General features: G+C 38.7%; 1 protein-coding gene across 2 annotated transcripts; it reads left to right on the top strand.

Annotated features, from left to right (window-relative positions):
- The first annotated feature begins 76 nt into the window (after positions 1-76).
- LOC132782015 (transmembrane protein 180-like) lies at positions 77-15,751 on the top strand. Of its 2 annotated transcripts, XM_067473066.1 has the most exons (8): positions 77-147; positions 5,793-5,887; positions 6,939-7,119; positions 8,316-9,050; positions 10,025-10,179; positions 11,087-11,170; positions 12,008-12,151; positions 12,944-15,751. In XM_067473066.1, the coding sequence occupies exons 3-8, from the start codon at positions 6,967-6,969 to the stop codon at positions 13,065-13,067; spliced, it is 1,395 nt and encodes a 464-aa protein (XP_067329167.1). In that variant the 5' UTR covers positions 77-147; positions 5,793-5,887; positions 6,939-6,966; the 3' UTR covers positions 13,068-15,751. The 2 variants fall into 2 exon arrangements, with proteins under 2 accessions (XP_067329167.1, XP_067329169.1); XM_067473068.1 differs by lacking the exon at positions 5,793-5,887 and having other exon boundaries at positions 82-147.
- Positions 15,752-18,103: the final 2,352 nt, after the last annotated feature.

The raw sequence follows: 18,103 nt of genomic DNA, 5'->3' as shown, positions 1-18,103 counted from the left end.
GCTCTTCAAAAAAGCGCCCCCCACCTTTTCTGGATTCAGGCAGCCAATAGCAGGCGTCCAATCCCGCCGCCCGGCCAATGAGGTGAGGCTTGGGAGGCGAGAGCCCGCCTCCGGTGCTTCTCAGCGTCGCTCGAGACGGAAGGAACGGTTAGTCGGTCGTGAGGGAGGGAGGGCGCGGCCGTTGCCATGGGAACCTCGCCAGGCCGGAGGGGCCTCCTTTGTCACTCTCCCTTGTTGCGTGTCGTGTTCTTAGAATGGTCTGAACCGCAAAGATACACGCGGAAATGGCTACTACATTGAGAGGGGTTCGCTAGTGCAGGCCTGGGCCAACTTGGGCCCTCCAGGTGTTTTGGACTTCAACTCCCACAATTCCTAACAGCCGGTAGGCTGTTAGGAATTGTGGGAGTTGAAGTCCAAAACACCTGGAGGGCCCAAGTTGGCCCAGGCCTGACATAGATTGATTTTCTCCATTTAAACCTCCCAGTCCCCATTCCTAACAGCCACAGGACCTTTCTTTTTTTTCCCCTCAGCCGCTTAAGCCCGATGAGCTCCCGCTGTTAGCCCCAGCTTCTGCCAACCTAGCAGTTCAAAAACATGCAAATGTGAGTAAATCAATAGGAAGGTAAAAGGCATTCCACGCAGTCATGCCGGCCACATGATCTAGGAGGCGTCTACGGACAACACCGGCTCTTCGACTTCAATTACTGGAAACCTTCCCTACTATTTTTTTTTTAAGAATACTATTTTCACCCAGTGGCGCAGTGGGTTAAACCGTTGAGCTGCTGAACTTGCTGACTGAAAGGTCTGCGGTTTGAATCAGGGGATTCTGCCAACCTAGCTGTTCAAAAACATGCAAATGTGAGTAAATCAATAAGTACTGCTCCAGCGGGAAGGTAAAAGGCATGCTACGTAGTCGTGCTGGCCACATGATCTAGGAGGCGTCTAGGGACAACACTGGCTCTTTGGCTTAGAAATGGAGATGAGCGCCACTTCCCAGAGTCGGACACAACTAGCCTTAATGTCAGGGGAAACCTTTACCTTTACTCACATGAACATAAAATATGTTAGTTATTGTATATATTTTATGTTCATATGAGTAAAGGTAAATGTTTCCCCTGACATTAAGTCTAGTTGTGTATAAAATACATACAATAATAAATGACATAGTAACCTGTGTCATTTATTATTGTATATATTTTATGTTCATGGAGCCCCTGGTGTTGTAGTGGGTAAAACCAGGAGCTGTTGAGCTTGTTGACCGAAAGATCACAGATCTGATTTCAGGAAGCGGCGTGAGCTTCCGCTGTCAGCCTCAGCTTCTGCCAACCTAGCAGTTTGAAAACATGCAAATGTGAGTAGATCAATAGGTACCGCCCCAACAGGAAGGTAATGGCACTTCATGCAGTCATGCTGGCTACATGACCTTGGAGGTGGCTACGGACAATGCCAGCTCTTTGGCTTAGAAATAAGGAGATAGGATAGCCATTTATAAATATGTGAGAGGAAGTCACAGGGAGGAGGGAGCAAGCTTGTTTTCTGCCACCCTGGAGACTAGGACACAGAACAATGGGTTCAACCTACAAGAAAGGAGATTCCATCTGAACATGAGGATGAACTTCCTGACTAAGAGCCGTTCAGCAATGGAACTCTCTGCCCCGGAGTGTGGTGGAGGCTCCTTCTTTGGAAGCTTTTAAGCAGAGGCTGGATGGCCATCTGTCAGGGGTGCTTTGAATGCAATATTCTTGCTTCTTGGCAGGGGGTTGGACTGGATAGCCCATGAGGTCTCTTCCAACTCTATGATTCTATGATGTTACTATGTGGCAGCTAAAGTGGTGTCAAACTGCATTAATTCTACAATACTGCTTCACCCCAAAACTGGATTTAGATGTCTGTGAATGGGACCCAGCAGCCAGAAAAAGGATGCCTTGAGGCTTTTCCTCATTCCTCCAGAACAGGCTGCACCGCTTCCTACTTTTCAGCAGCTGTTGAAAAATTTCAAAAGGCATGAAAGCAACCTCTTTTTATGCAGCTGTATATAACACTATGTTACAGGATTTTTGTTCCTGGGTTATAAATGTCATTTCCTAATTGGTTCTGTCATAAAAAAACATTTTTAATCGAGTCAGAAGCAACTTGAGAAACTGCAAGTCACTTCTGGTGTGAGAGAGTTGGCTGTCTGCAAAGAGGTAGCCAGGAGACACCCAGATGTATTACCATCCTGTGGGAGACTTCTTTCATGTCCCGCATGGGAATCTGGAGCTGACAGATGGGAGCTCACCCTGTCTTATGGATTCAAACTGACGACTTTCCGGTCAGCAGTTCATCTGGCAGAAGGGTTTAACCCATTGCACCACACAATGAAAAAGTGTATTAAACTGCAAAACCTTTGTTATTGCAGGAGCGACATCCTGCAGCACATTTTGCTCTGGTTTTTCAATGAATATCTTCATAGAGTCTCAACCAATTCAACCTAGTTTGTAGCAGCCATAAAAACGAAGTTTCTGGAGTAGAATAACTACTTTCAAAATAAATACCGCACAATTAAACAGGAAATAAAACTTTCAAACCAGGAACATAATTTTTTCCCAAATTTTGTTACATAGTGTAATAGGCAATCTTTTAGTCCAAAATGCTCAGGGCACGGTCTATACTCGTGTGTTGGCTGCAGTGTCTACGTGTGTCACATGAACACAGTGAGAAACCTCTGACACTATGTGAAAGAAGCAAGAAACCATATAAGTTTAAACACATAAATGAAAGGTTTTCATACGAAATACATTTTGCTATTCCAATCTATGTTTGTGTCCATATCTTTTACAAACGGATGGTTTCACCTCCAGTCCCTCAATGGAGCTCCAAATGCAGCTCCTGAAGCTTTGATCCAGCACTAAGATGACTGTGTTACTCGAATATAATGTGCACCCTAATTTTGGCAAGGTAATTTAGCAAACAAAGCTGAGCATTAGATTTGAGTAAACATGCTAATACACAATGGCATAATAAGATAGTGTTTATTGTGTCTAAATCGAGGCTTGCTTTCTGGATTTTCAAAAATATTTGCAAGCCACAGATGATGGAATCTGAGCATACAGAGAGCCACCTAATTCATTTTTAGATGGCAATTCTGACAAGATTTAAACATCTTACAATTAAAATATACAAGAGTTCAAATTAAAAAAGAAAAAAACAAAGCTGCACTTTCCTCCAATAATGAAATAAAAGTAGAATTAGTTGGCATGAGGCCAGCTTTTAAGAAGCCAATCACATTTTCTTCTCCCTGCCATAAGAGGAGCATGCACTCAGCTTAAATGCTTACTAGTAGTCCCTGTTCCCCAGACAGTTTGTGTTACTGTTGAAAAGCTTTTAAGCTTTAAAAATCATCGCCTGTTTGTTTCCCTGCTGTTTCTAGTTCTATTCTGTAATACAACAGAAAACAAAACTGATCCTTTCTTGGCAGGACAAGTGTTCAGATTCTTATGTGCCAATTGAATTGGTGTCCTATACCATTTTGTTATTACTTTCTGCTCTAGATCCCTATATTTTTCTATCTTTATTTTATTTAATCCATTTCTTATTCTATCTATTATCTTCCTGAGTTATAACATTTAACTTAACTGAGTTATAACATTTAACGTCTGACTATATGCAGAAAAGGTATGTGGTTTGTACAGGTATAGTTAAATTCAAGAAAAGTTATTTCCTGTATCACTATTTCCTGTATTTTTTGTCTGCTGAATGATTCAATGTGACGGCTATGAGAACCTCATATACTGTAATATATACTATGGCAGAATCTGAGTATTTTAAGTGGAGCTCACAAAAAAACAATAAAACTTTTTTGTTCTTTGTGTTTCAGCCTAGTTCTGTTTACGTGTATCCCATGCACTGCTTTAAACGGAGCTGTTTAATCAATGCTATTACCTATCTGTCTTATGTGCCTAATGTTGCCCAGAAATACAAATACAAATAACCATTATTAGCTTTATGATTTTATGAATTGTCCCATTCGAAAATGTATAGCTGTATATAATGGGAGGTTTATAAAATTATATGGGTGATGAGTTGGAATTTCCATTAGCCCAAGTCCTGGTCAGGCTACAAATCCCATTAGCCCTAGATTTGGTCAGCTGGAACTCCAATCTGCCCCAATCTGTTTGGATTGGAACTGGCAATGATGTGGTTCTCCAGACATGGCTAGACTCCAATTCCCATTATTCGCTATCATTCTCCCCTAACCTCATTAGTATTTTAAAGTTAGATCTTGAAATGTATGTATCTCCAAGTGTGGCCTCCATCCCAGGGTAGTATACACATGGATCTCTGGATGTGACTACAACTCCCATCATCTATCAGTGCCTCCCCGCCTCAAAAAAAGAAGAAAAAAAGACCCACCGGTATTTTAAGTTGAATCATGATGGGTAGGTATGCCAAGTTGAGGCCAGATTCATCAAGCTGTGTAGTATCATATGTGGATCAATCATACATATACATAAACATAGATAAGTACATATATTCTGTGTGTGTGTGTGTGTGTGTGTGTGTGGTAGATTCACCCTATGATTGAATCCAAATATTGATAAAGATAATTACTGCCACCTATGCAGGTTTTTTAGCTTGTTTTCCAAACACATTTCTTAGTGTGCTGGGACCAAAAATGGGCTTGTGGTGGTGGTGGACTAATCATCCCAGTTTTGGAACAAATTATCTTGAAAACTGCCCCTTTCTCTTTTTTGCTTGTTTGCCTTGGAACTCTGGCAAAATGCAGAGCCATCCTATAGCAGTGAGACAAGGGCAAATCGATTAGGAAATCTCAGTTCTTGTGGGTTTTTTTGGGCTATATGGCCATGTTCTAGAGGCATTTCTCCTGACGTTTCGCCTGCATCTATGGCAAGCATCCTCAGAGGTCACCTCTGAGGATGCTTGCCATAGATGCAGGCGAAACGTCAGGAGAAATGCCTCTAGAACATGGCCATATAGCCCAAAAAACCCCACAAGAACTGAGTGATTCCAGCCATGAAAGCCTTCGACGATTAGGAAATGCTGCCCTCTTATGGATCATGTGAAGATTGTAATTAATGTGCATAAAGATGTGTGGTCATGATTGAAACAAGGCATTATCCCTTTAATAGGTACTAAGTGGGAAAAGTAACATTGGTTTAATCTATCTGAAATGAAGCAGTCAGGTCTGCCATTTCTATAATATTCAAACTCTGGCAGTAGCCAAAAAACCCCAAGAAAATATGAAGAGATTATTAAAAGCATACATCATGTGTATCGCCAATTTAATTTCCCACCAAAACCATCTATTATACCATACCACAATCCAGCATAATCTTATATTCTGTCATGTACATAAATACTTTACTGCAAGTGTCACACAGTGTTTATTGTGGCTTCCTTAATGTAGAATCCCACTAGAAATATGAATCCCCTTCCTGACAACAACTTATCCCTTCAAAATATATAAATAAAACCACAAAAATTATTAATACACTGGAAATTCATAAATAATTAAAAATTGTCCATAGTAAAGGATCACACAAACTTGCTTACATTTATACACACAAGTGCATGCATATTAACAGAAGAACACAAAGCATAGCAGAACACAACACACAATAATAGTATTTACCAACAAATATTGGTTTAATTGTGACTTCAATATTTAATATTAACAGGCACATGTCCTATGTTTACTTTAGCAAATAGATGATGGGATACAGTTAGCTCTCCACATTTGTAGATGTGACTTTTGTAGATTTGATTATAATGCTCTTTCTCTGAATCTCTAGATCCTGCAGTACAATTCTGTGGTCAACGTCCAGCAGAAATTGACCACAGATTCATATTGGAGGACCTGAAAATCCCTAGAAAGGTTTTCTCTCAGGTAAAAACATTAGTTATGTCTTTCTTCTTGGTATTTCATTTTCACAAGGGTCCCGTGTTCCAAGCAACAGCGAATGTGAAGGACTGACTTACATTTCAGTTGCAAAAGGATAAAATTATTGTTCTTAACTCAGGCTGATCTAAAGTCAAGAATTTTAAATGTGTGCAAAACTAGGTAAACAATTTTAAATTTGGTCCAGAAATACCTATCGATAATGATTCAGTGATAGGTACCTTTCTGTTCTGCAAACTAATAAAAAAAACCTCACATATCATAATATAATGTCACTATCACTATCAACTGTGCTGCTTGCCTCTTTACATTATGTCCAGCGCTGCACGGTGTTGTAGTTTTTTAAAATTGATGGCCAGGTGCAGTATTTATAAAAAAGTGAATATGAATAAATTGTATTTTTTTGGGTTGCTGAGAGTTCTCCGGATTGTATGGCCATGTTCCAGAAGCATTCACTCCTGACGTTTCACCCACATCTATGGCAGGCATCCTCAGAGGTTGGTGAGATCAGTGATCAGGGATTCCAGCCATGAAAGCCTTTGACAACACATTGTATATTTTTTCATGCATTGCTACAGTCCTGTAGAACAAAATTCTGGTAGCCTTTGCTTTATTGATTAATACAGCATTGCAGGCATTTTCAGCAGTGCTTCCCAAACTGTCTGATGTAGGAGGGACTTCAACTGTTTTTATTTATTTATTCATTCATTCATTCATTATTTTGCTCAATATGCCAGGGGCCAGTATAACATTTGTGACCATTTGCTACAGGTGTTTGTTTCTTTCCTGAAAGCTGGACCCCCATTTTGAATAGCACCCATTTACAGTTATTTTCAACATAAAGCATACTGTACACACATGAGTATATTTCCAAATAAATCTCGATAGGACTGATGTCGTATGAATTGCATTGATTCCTCTCTGAATGCAGGATTTACTTTTGTATAAGACTGACTTACTAATATTCTTTCAGTCCTCAGCTTTTGATAAAAATTACAACCATCTGTACTATTTTTCATAAGTATGTATTTTATGCTAGGGACAACAGAGACTCTTATATTTGAAAAATGAAGTTTATGTCTGGAATTCATCGCAATGCGCTGGCATACTCCATGACCACATTGGGTGCTGGAATGATGAATAGTATCTTCAATTTCTATTATGTTAAACTTTTTCTAAACCGATACAAGATCTCAGAAACCGCGTTCCATCAAGCGCAGGTACATTGGGTTTGTTTCTCAGTAGATAAATGTTTTGAATTCAGAATTAAACACTGTGTTACAAAAGTTATGCTATAATGCTGGCTAAGACTGTACCTAGCCAATACGAATGGATCATGTTATAAGACATGATCATAACCAAAACGGCTTATTTCCATTACCCAACTTTAAAATACTTATAATTTTTAAGTTTCCTTTTCTTAATTGTAGTTACTTTTAGTTCCCTTTCATGTTCATAATTTTCTGATTTATTGCCAAACATGATGGCTCTAGCTATCATATAAATATGGTTGATAACAGATTTAAATGCTGTTTTTTTCCCTTTTTGACCATCTCTTATATTCTGTCCCAGTCCTTGTTTTAAGGATCTGTAAGTTCATGAGGTTTATTAGCCAGTCACTGGTATCCCTAAAACCTTTTTATTCAGACAGGTGTTTAAAGATTTAAGATCAATTCAGGGGATGTTGTGGTTTTTAACTTTGAATTTGTTTTAACTGTATTTTTTTTAGTACTGTTTATATTTAATCCTGTTTTAATGTTTGTATTTTTGTATATTTTAAATAGTTATGCTAATGCTTTTATGTTAAGCCACTTTGAGTCACCTTCAGGGGAGATAAAGCTGCATATAATAATAATAATAATAATAATAATAATAATAATAATAATCCCTACTTGGATCTGTGCACATCATTCGAAAATACATCACACAGTCCGAAACATTTTGACTTGTGATTTTGTGATACGAAATCCAGCATATATATCTCATTTGCTTTGTCATACTGTGTTTTTGTGTGAGTAAAATAATAATAATAATAATAATAATAATAATAATAATAATGGCATCCGTTTTAGGAATATTGTGGAGAAATAAGAGGGAGACAGTTACTTACATGGCTTGAGTTTCTTGGATGAAGGATGCGATTTAAAAATGACATATTATGTCTACAGAAATTTCTTCTAAGTTTTCATTTCTTGCAACAAAGCATCATCTATTTCCCATTTCACACTTTTTCTGTTTTTTTCTACACTGTTGTTTTTAATGGATCAGTTATCAACCATTTAATTCATCAAATTGATAAAATATTTAACAAATTTGATATTTCCATTTCACATTGCATTTATTTCATATTGTGTTCATTTGCATAGTGTTCTTTGTAACTGAACAATGCAAATGGTTGTATTTTGTTTTCACCTAGGTTGTTTTTATGATCTGGAATGCCATTAATGATCCTCTCTTTGGGTATATTCAAGACAACTCCAGAGTACCATGCTGCTCTAGACGCCAGTTTTCCATTCTGTATGGCGCTCCCTTGTATGCTTTGGCCTTTCTGCTTCCTTGGTTTCCTTGGAAACAATATGGAGAAGATGACTGGCTTAGCGGGCTTCATCTTATTGTTGCCTTGTGCGCTTTTGACGGCCTGCTTACATTTGTTTTACTAGCACAATGTGCACTTTTTGCTGAAATTTCCACTCGACATGAAAGTAGGCTCCAGCTGATTAAGTATAACCAGGTGGCGAGCTTAGTTGGATCTACCAGTATCCTTTTCTGTGGTTTAATTACAGATAATATGGAGAACTTTGTCTCTTTCCAAGCCTTTACAGTTTTAGTAGGAGTTATCGCAACAGCTTGTATGTGCTACACTGGACTCTACAGCACAACTGAGTATGAACAAAAGGAGATTCTTGCAGAAGAGGTTGTTTCAGAGAGTGCTGAGGGTTCTCTGTCTTGGTCTTCTATAATTTTGTTGACCAGGCAGATCATGACCCAGAAAAACTTCTTGCTTTTTGTGACCATGAACTTCTTTCAAGTCTTCCACCTGGCCTTTTGCAACAATTTCATGATGATCTTTGCAGATAATCTCATCCCCAAAGAAGTTCTTGCATCTTCTGTCAGAAGTATCATGTACGGAGCAGGCTTTATTTGTCCTCAGGTAGGCAAAACAAACAAACACTCTTTTTTTTTTATCTTGAAAGGAAAATGTATTACCATAAATCCTAGAAAATTCCTCCCATTGCTTGATGTTAGTAATTCTGCATTATTGTCTTCCTACTCTACAGTTATCATATGGTATAACAAATCTTTTGACATGATGGATTTGTACAAAGAAGCTTGAATTCTTTCCCATTTGCTCCTAGGACATATTTTAAAAATCATATACATTTATACTATGAAATACTCTTGATGATTGAAGAATTTATTTTATATTTTTAAGGAGAAGGTCTGGAAATAATTAATGCTTAACTAAAATCGCTTTTCCACATGTATTAAATAATAAAACGGGAAAATACAGTCGTTCCACCATATTTGCAATTTTGTCTTTTGCTTTGGATGAAATATTTGCCTTTCACATTTTGAAATGAATTTATATCAGGTGAGTCTCTAGAAAATATATGCAATAAAACAGCTGAGAAGTTTCAGTTGTCTGCATTGTCAGCCATTATGTGCCTCTGACTTTGAGCGATATGTGTACTTGGTGCAGTTGCACATGAGTGTGTGTTTGCAGTGATAAGAATCCCGTGGTCATTCTAAAATGTCATTTTGGTGTGGAACAGTGTGTCACCATAGTAGGTTCAAGCATTTCTAGACAGTGCACTTGACTCACTGTCACTAGTCTTAACTGTTCAAACTTTTCCTGCCAAGTGCTAGGCACTGGCAGTGCTGAATCCAGCAGCACACCTCAACTGTGTCCTTGAGTCCCCTTCTGGTACTGACTGAGCCTGTATTTCCTTATGTTGGAACACAGAGCCAATCTCTATGTTACTGAGCAAAAACCAGTGTTCTCAAGTGACATTTTTGATCTTTGTTTCTAATTATTAAAATCCAGGTAAAGCAAGCCTAGCAATATTTAGCATCTCTTTAGCAGGATTACAGTATTATAGGTAAATATTTTCTCTTATCTTTCAGTGTCTTGTGCTCATCAGTCAAACTTTGTTGCGGAAATTTGGTTACTATAAGATTGTCCTATATTCCTTCTACTTGGAAGTGATGGCTGCAGCTGCCATGTTTTTTCTAGGTGTAGAACACTACTACCTTCTGGCTGCTTATCTTACAGGAAATATGTAAGTATTTCCCACATGTTAGACACCTTTTGGAAAGCTCCTTTAGGTTCAAAGGCTGCCTGAATTTGATGGAAGCGCAATGATGAATTGGGCTAGCTACTGTCAGTGGGTTACTGTGCCTTAGGATGGTGGAAGAAACAACACCACCAGGCAGAAAGGAAGATGGCTGTTTCTGTACCCAGTCTTGGCAATGTGAAATGTTTTTATATTGCTAACATACCTGGAAGATATTACTGAAGACCTCTGCTTCTTTAAAAGGGTATTAGACAAACTCATATACAAATGCTCTGTTTGCACTTTTTCATCTGAATAGCCTTACTTTTGACTATTCCTTTCATATCCTGTTTGTGCATTTCCTGGAAACTTCTGGTTGTTTATACTCATGGCAAACTCCGGGTTGGAGAGATCAGACCTATGGTCTACAGATTATTAGCCAGGCAATCTGGGGATAGATGGAAACTATAGGTAGAGCAGCTGAGAAGTTGTAGAAAACCTGATTAGATGGACTTCTGAACTACAAGGACTCTTGAATTTTTGCAGTAATTATTGGAACTATTAATCATAGTCTTTAGCATCACTGGGAAAGTTAGTATTAAATATTGTTTTATCTATTAACTGTTATTTTGGATATTAATTCAAGGAAATAAGGAACACAGATTCACCATGTAACTTAAGAGTAGCACAAGCTGCAATTGTCTTAAAATGAAAGGCACTGGGATTCCATAATTGTCACATTTCAGGTATATTGGATTTTTATCTGTTCGGTTCTGGAATGTTTGTTTTGGCCACTAATTGAGTCCTGATATTTATTTCCAGCGCTGTGTATTTATTAATGTTTTTGTTTCTAAATGCTTCATATACATATTTTGTTTCTTCAGAAACAAAACCTGCTTTCCTATTTATTTAGGGTAATTGTTCAAGCTGCCTTCAGTTTGTTTAATCTGCCTTTGGCTGATATTGTGGATGAAGATTTAAAGAAATATAAAAGAAGGTAGTATTTTATACTTATATACACATTTATCATAGCTAATAATGCTAAATTATTTTGCACATACTACTGGCAGATTGGAGCCCCTGGTGGTGCAGCAGGTTAAATTGCTGAGCTGCTGAACTTGCTGACCGAAAGGTCAGCGGTTCGAATCTGCAGAGGGGTGAGCTCCCACTGTTAGCCCCAGCTTCTGCCAACCTAGCAGTTTGAAAACATTCAAATGTGAGTAGATCAATAGGTGTACTACTCCAACAGGAAGGTAACGGTGCTCCATCCAGTCATGCTGGCCATATGGCCTTGAAGGTATCTACGGACAACGCCAGCTCTTTGGCTTAGAAATGTAGATGAATACCATACCCCAGACTCTGACACAACTAAACTTAATGTCAAGCGAAACCTTTACCTTTACTGGCAGATCAGCAAAGCATTCAGCTCCTTGCAATCTATTACTGCTAATTTTTTCTGTATCAACCCTTTTACACATTTTTTTCCTTTCCTTTTCTTACATTTGAAACTAGATGGTGATTCTGCTTGAATACTTTATTCAGCTGACAAAGGTTTTAGTCTAAAAGAATATTAAACATGTTAAGAAGTTTCTGGGAGCTGAGAAGGTTCCCTTTTCATTATTCATAAGAAAAATATCCTCTGTATTAGGATTTGAAGAATCAGAATCCAAGCTTGGTCATGGTTATATTCATAGTGAAAATAAATTGATCAATCCAGAATCTAACTGGCCAATGCATTCTTGTTCAGTCATTACCACTATATTGTGAAATGAGATCTTACACTTTATTCACATTGATAATGGCTTGTAACACAAAATCTCTGCTGACTTTTCAGATCACCACTTTCTTCTATGGTCTTTGGAACAAATGCCCTGTTTACGAAACCAGCTCAGTCTTTAGCCCCTATGCTTGTGGTTACAATACTAAATCAGTTTGGGTACGCACAACTGAATAACAAAGCCATCCAGCCTGACCCACAGTAAGTGTCAGAAAGATATTAAATGTTAATGCTATCAAGTGTTTTATACACACGTATGCATAGATACATTAGTCGGGAATTTGTTTTAGTATATTGCAGATTTCATCATCACCTCCAGAGTACTAGGACCCCAAAGGCAGATTTGCATAAAATTTATTGCTTTCCCCATACAGTCAGACCAGTCTCTCCTTTAGTATATTGAACAAATAACCAAAATACAAATTGGACTGTGCACAGACCACAACTGTAGTGAATCCTGTGTTTGGAGCAAAAAAAAAAAAGTCTATGCCTGATTCACAGCTCCATTTTCCCACACAATTACTTGTTTGTTGTTAACTGAGAAATAGACATGAATGGACATGCAGAGAAATAAACTTCTTGTGTTGAGCTGTCACTAAATATTGTTTTCTAAACTGCAACTATTTCAGAATGCTACACCTCCAGAGAGTTCCCTAGTTTGTATGGAATCTTATTAAAATGAATGAGGCACATATTTTGCAGGACATCTTTGTGAAATACAAGGGTAGCAAAGCAAGAAAAATGTTTTATAGAAATAGTATACATGGCTTTGACAGCACCACTTGTTCAGAATTGCATGTGCCATTGTTTGTTTGAATTCAATTGACATATAGTTCTTTCATTCTATTTACTAGTCCAGCAAAATAAAGTTAATATAATTTTATTATCTTCTGTAGGACAACAGAATTTTTCTATATATGTACTGTAATTATTTGGGTTTTGTAATGAGTCCTCTGAATACTGAACTTGAAAAAATTGGACTTTCCCCCCCAGTTTGTTTTTAGGTCTCCATGATGCCATGTTCTACATGATTTGCCTGATTCCTCTCTGCATTGCAGTCATACAGATTTTGACATGGACACCCTTTTCTATCCAGAATAGCCACCTAATGCACTAAGTTGTAAACATGGCCTTCAAAGGACCAGACAGTGAATTTCACACAATAGCCAATGACAGCTGTGAACTCGAACACTGGACCCTTTTGTATCTTTGGACAAATAGATCAGATGCAACCTGAGCCATTTATTGGTTAATTGTTAGCCCTGGAAATTCATTCATTAAGTACCTGAGTACCTTGACATGAAGTAAGTATCTCTTTCGAGCTGAGTGACTTGAAGAAGTTAGGGATCTCCAAAAGACTTGAGGAGGACATTTAAAATACTGCTATATTAAAATTAATGGTAAACTGGAATTCCGTGTACCACCTCGACATCCTCAAATTGGATTCCTTTTAGAGTGTGTAAAGACCTACAATAACCTGAAAAGGGTTCATTTGAATATTCTAAAAATATGGAATGTTACTTCCACATGTGCAAATTAGATGTCATCCCCCCCCCCCCCCAAGAAATATAGAAAGATTTATTGCATTTATCTCTTCCTAATATCCAGTATGCAACACTCAATATGATTTTCTTAAATAAGATACTTTAACTCTGCAGGGAAGAATTAATGGCTGTAACCATTGAAAGCAGATGAGTAGAAGTTATAGGGACTATTTAGTAAACAAACAAGAATAAAAGGGAAAAGTAATTGAAGGGGAATGAAGGTAGATGCTCTGTAGAGAGCACAGACATCAATATATGTATTTAGCAAAGCCAGTAGGGGTTTTATTAGAAACACTGCCATTTGTCACTTTGTAAAGGATGAAGTGGTAGGAAACAGAAGTAGGTTAGTAAGTAGGAAATCTAGGTGGAGGGCAGGCATGTTATTGCCTGAAACAAAGCAGATGCTTCTACCAAGCTTGAATCTTTTGATAGATACTTCATAATTAAAGAAAAGGGGGTTGAGTACTTCCAAAACATGTTACAATAATTTTGGAAATCCAACTTTTTGGAATTTTGGACTGTAAAACTAGAATAGTAGTAGTAGTAGTGTGACTTCAAGGCAACTCCATGACTTCCACAGCATTTCCTTAGATAAGGAATACTCGGATGTATTTTATAATATACACACACACAAACATGCACATTTAGTGATTGGAAGATTTTTTTTTACTTTTTGGATAGCTTATCAATGCAAATAGGGATATGATGTACCATTCTAGTGCTTTGACAGTCCGTTTGGCTTGCCTGTCAAGTTTTATTTATATTATTTCAAATAGCTGAGAACTGTACTTTGAATTTGACTGTTAAGGACATTTGCAATTTTCATCTTCCAGGTGGAATTCACGCCTAATGACAAGGTAATACCACTTGATATGTCACAAAGCCTAAATTATAATTGAATATATCCTACTATCCTTATCTTAGCCTAGTACATTATATATATATAATCATTTTACTCTCTGTATAGTAGACTATTTAGCTGAAGTTTAAGTCATTTTCTTCTTCAACACGGGAAGAAGAAAATGACTTCTTAGAAAACTTGTTCATGATGAGATTTGGATTTTCTTTCCCAGAATCATTGCATACAAGCTAATCTACCTCTTTTGTTAAACAGCTTAACTCCAATGGAACTGTGTTGTTGAAGGCTTTCATGGCCAGAATCACTGGGTTGCTGTGAGTTTTCCGGGCTGTATGGCCATGTTCCGGAAATATTCTCTCATGACGTTTCGCTGTGACCTCACAACCTCTGAGGATGCCTGCCATAGATGTGGGTGAAACGTCAGGAGCAAATGCTTCTGGAATATGGCCATACAGCCCAGAAAACTCACAGCAATCCAATAGGATTGCTTTCACATTCTTCAAGAAGTAAACATACCATTAAATCCTATAAGAACAACACTTTATTACAGTCCATAGACTCAACAAGTTCACATTAATAAAATGCTAGACAAAAAGCAATTATCGCAGGTCAAATCATACTGGCAGAACTTATTTCAGACAGTTTTCCCTAGTAAAGAAGTTTGCTGTTCTCTAATCTTGACCAACAAAAACTTGGAAAGGGATTCCAGCCTTCTATGAAATGGAGTAAATCCATGTTTCCCTCATGTCCCTGATTGCTTGGTGAAATGAAAGAACTGACTGTTGAGCATGCATTAAAGGAGATCTGATAGAAAATGCCTGTTAAATTTAAAATGTTGCCTCTAAACACTAAAAGTCATAGATCTGAGCAACATCTTTCAACCTAGGTTTATATGCACTGGACAAAACTGTTCATTTTTTAACACTTCATAATGATGGTACACATTCCTGATTATTTTTTAATGCAGTAATATGCCAAATTTTTCTGTGTTTTTATTTATTTATACTAATGTTACTGGTGGCTTTTATTTATATATTAGAACAATCATCATTTGAAATTTGTATTAATGGCATACATTAAGGGATGCATTTTCAAGTTCTGGTTTTATTTTGTCCTGCACATTTGTGGCAATTATTGTGGTGTTCTATTTTGCACAGCTATCCAGCAGCCTGTCCTGCACATGCCCCATTAAAATGAGGAGTTGTTCAAGTTTACTTCTATGTTGTTGTTTTTTAAATAGTTGTAACTTCTAAATTATGGAAATCAATTTGGGATTTTGTTCCATTGAGAATGTTTACTTGAAGATGGGAGTGGAGATTATATTATGCCTAAGTCTATGCAAAATATTTCTGTATAAGTGATTCTGAATTGTTAATAAAAATGAGTAACCTGTTCTAACCTCTTGTAATATTCTTATTTTCCTTCATAGTTTTCAGTGTTCAAAATTAGAAACAAACAAGTTTCATTTGTGAATGTTTCAAGTTCTTTCCAGTATATTCTGTATGGGGAAAATCACTGGTTTTGTAGCAAACAAATCGTCGTATTACTAGTTGGTGATTAGAATGAGCACTGTATTATGTGGGAAAGCAGTAACTGAATTTACTGTGGAGGTGTGCAGCATTGTGATAATGGAGTGCCACTTAACATATGTCCTTCTCACAAGTGAGTAATCGCTCCCACATCTTTAGAAGCATTTTGATTGCCTTTGAGCCAGCGCTTTCTAAATCTTACTCTGATATCTATATGTGAAGTGGTAACACAAGGATGTGGGACTTCTCTGAGCATGTATAAGAGCCCTATCCTGTCTAAAAAGTGACCCAGAAGTGGAGAAAGTAGATAGAATTTATTTGCTCCTGTTTTACAGCACAGAAACTGAAGTGAGGTCTACCAAGGAACTTAGGCCCCTTTCACAAAGCTGAATAAAATCCCTCATTTTCTGCTTTGAACTGGAAGATATGGCAGTGCGGACTCAGATAACCCAGTTCAAAGCAGATGTTGTGGGATTTTCTGCCTTGATATTCTGGGTTATATGGCTGTGTGAAAACAAAATCCTGCTCAAAATAAAATACTTTACACATATAAGTAGTGTCTTACACTTCCAAATGCTTTTTAAAGAAAATAGTATTTTAATAAAATAATTTATTCCACTGTTAAACTCTTGTTATCGTCCATGTCTTTAAGTTGTATAATAGTTCAGTCCATGCTGTTAGCTGACTTGGGTTCCGTGCTGGAATAATTATGGGATATACAATAAATAGTTTGCCATATGGATTTTCAGGACTTGAAAAAGGGATTAAGACATATTCATGAAAGAGGAAGAGATGTCTACAACTCCAAAACCAAAGGATACTGCCCACCAAACCCTTCCAGTATTTTCTGTTGGTCATGGGAGAACTGTGTGCCAAGTTTGCTTGAATTCCATCGTTGGTGGGGTTCAGAATGCTCTTTGATTGTTTGTTGTTCATTCGTTCAGTCGTCTCCGACTCTTCGTAACCTCATGGACCAGTCCACGCCAGAGCTCCCTGTCGGCCGTCACCACCCCCAGCTCCTTCAAGGTCAGTCCACTCACTTCAAGGATGCCATCCATCCATCTTGCCCTTGGTCGGCCCCTCTTCCTTTTACCTTCCACTTTCCCCAGCATAATTGTCTTCTCTAGGCTTTGCTGTCTCCTCATGATGTGGCCAAAGTACTTCAACTTTGTCTCTAGTATCTTTCCCTCCAGTGAGCAGCCGGGCTTTATTTCCTGGAGGATGGACTGGTTGGATCTTCTCACAGTCCAAGGCACTCTCAGAACTTTCCTCCAACACCACAGCTCAAAAGCATCGATCTTCCTTTGCTCAGCCTTCCCTAAGGTCCAGCTCTCACATCCGTAGGTGACTACAGGGAACACCATGGCTTTGACTAGGCGGATCTTCGTTGCCAGTGTGATGTCTCTACTCTTTACTATTTTATCGAGATTGGACATTGCTCTCCTCCCAAGAAGTAAGTAAGCGTCTTGTGATTTCCTGGCCACAGTCTGCATCTGCAGTAATCTTTGCGCCTAGAAATACAAAGTCTGTCACAGCCTCCACAATTTCTCCCTCTATTTTCCAGTTGTCAATCATTCTTGTTGCCATAATCTTGGTTTTTTTGATGTTTAGCTGCAACCTGGCTTTTGCGCTTTCTTCTTTCACCTTGATTAGAAGGCTCCTCAGCTCCTCCTCGCTCCACCAGTGGACACTGGTGGAGTGGGGGAAATGTGGACACTGGGGAAAATAACATTTGGGGGGTGTCATTTCTGGGATTTATTGTTCACCTACAATCAAAGAACATTCTGAACCCCACCAACGATAGAATTGGGCCAAACATCCCACACAGAACCCCCATGACCAACAAAAAATAGTGTGTTTTCTGATGGGTCTTTGGCGACCCCAGTGACACCCCCTTGTGACCCCCCCCCCCCCCCGGGGTCCCGACCCCCAGGTTGAGAAACACTGCTCTAGATAGTCCAAGCTTCAGGCCAGGCGCTTCGGAAGCCTCTGGCAGAGGGGACAAGGCGCGCGGCCGAGCCCTCGTGTGCGTGCGCGCGCGCCCCCTGCCCACCTGGAGGCGCGTCCATTGTGCCTCCGCGAGCTTTCAAAAGCAGCGCCCCCAAGAGGCGCAGCTCGCGCCGCTCTCTAATTGGCGGAGCGCTTCCAGGAGAAGGAGGCGGGGGGGGGAGAGAGAGGCACGCCGGCGTGCGTGCGCGCTCCCGAGGCCAGCGCCTCTCTG

This window comes from Anolis sagrei, chromosome X (genome assembly GCF_037176765.1).
Source record: "Anolis sagrei isolate rAnoSag1 chromosome X, rAnoSag1.mat, whole genome shotgun sequence".
NCBI lineage: Eukaryota > Metazoa > Chordata > Lepidosauria > Squamata > Dactyloidae > Anolis > Anolis sagrei.
Note: the sequence above shows the minus strand (reverse complement) of the source record. Positions and strands in the feature narration are given on the sequence as shown.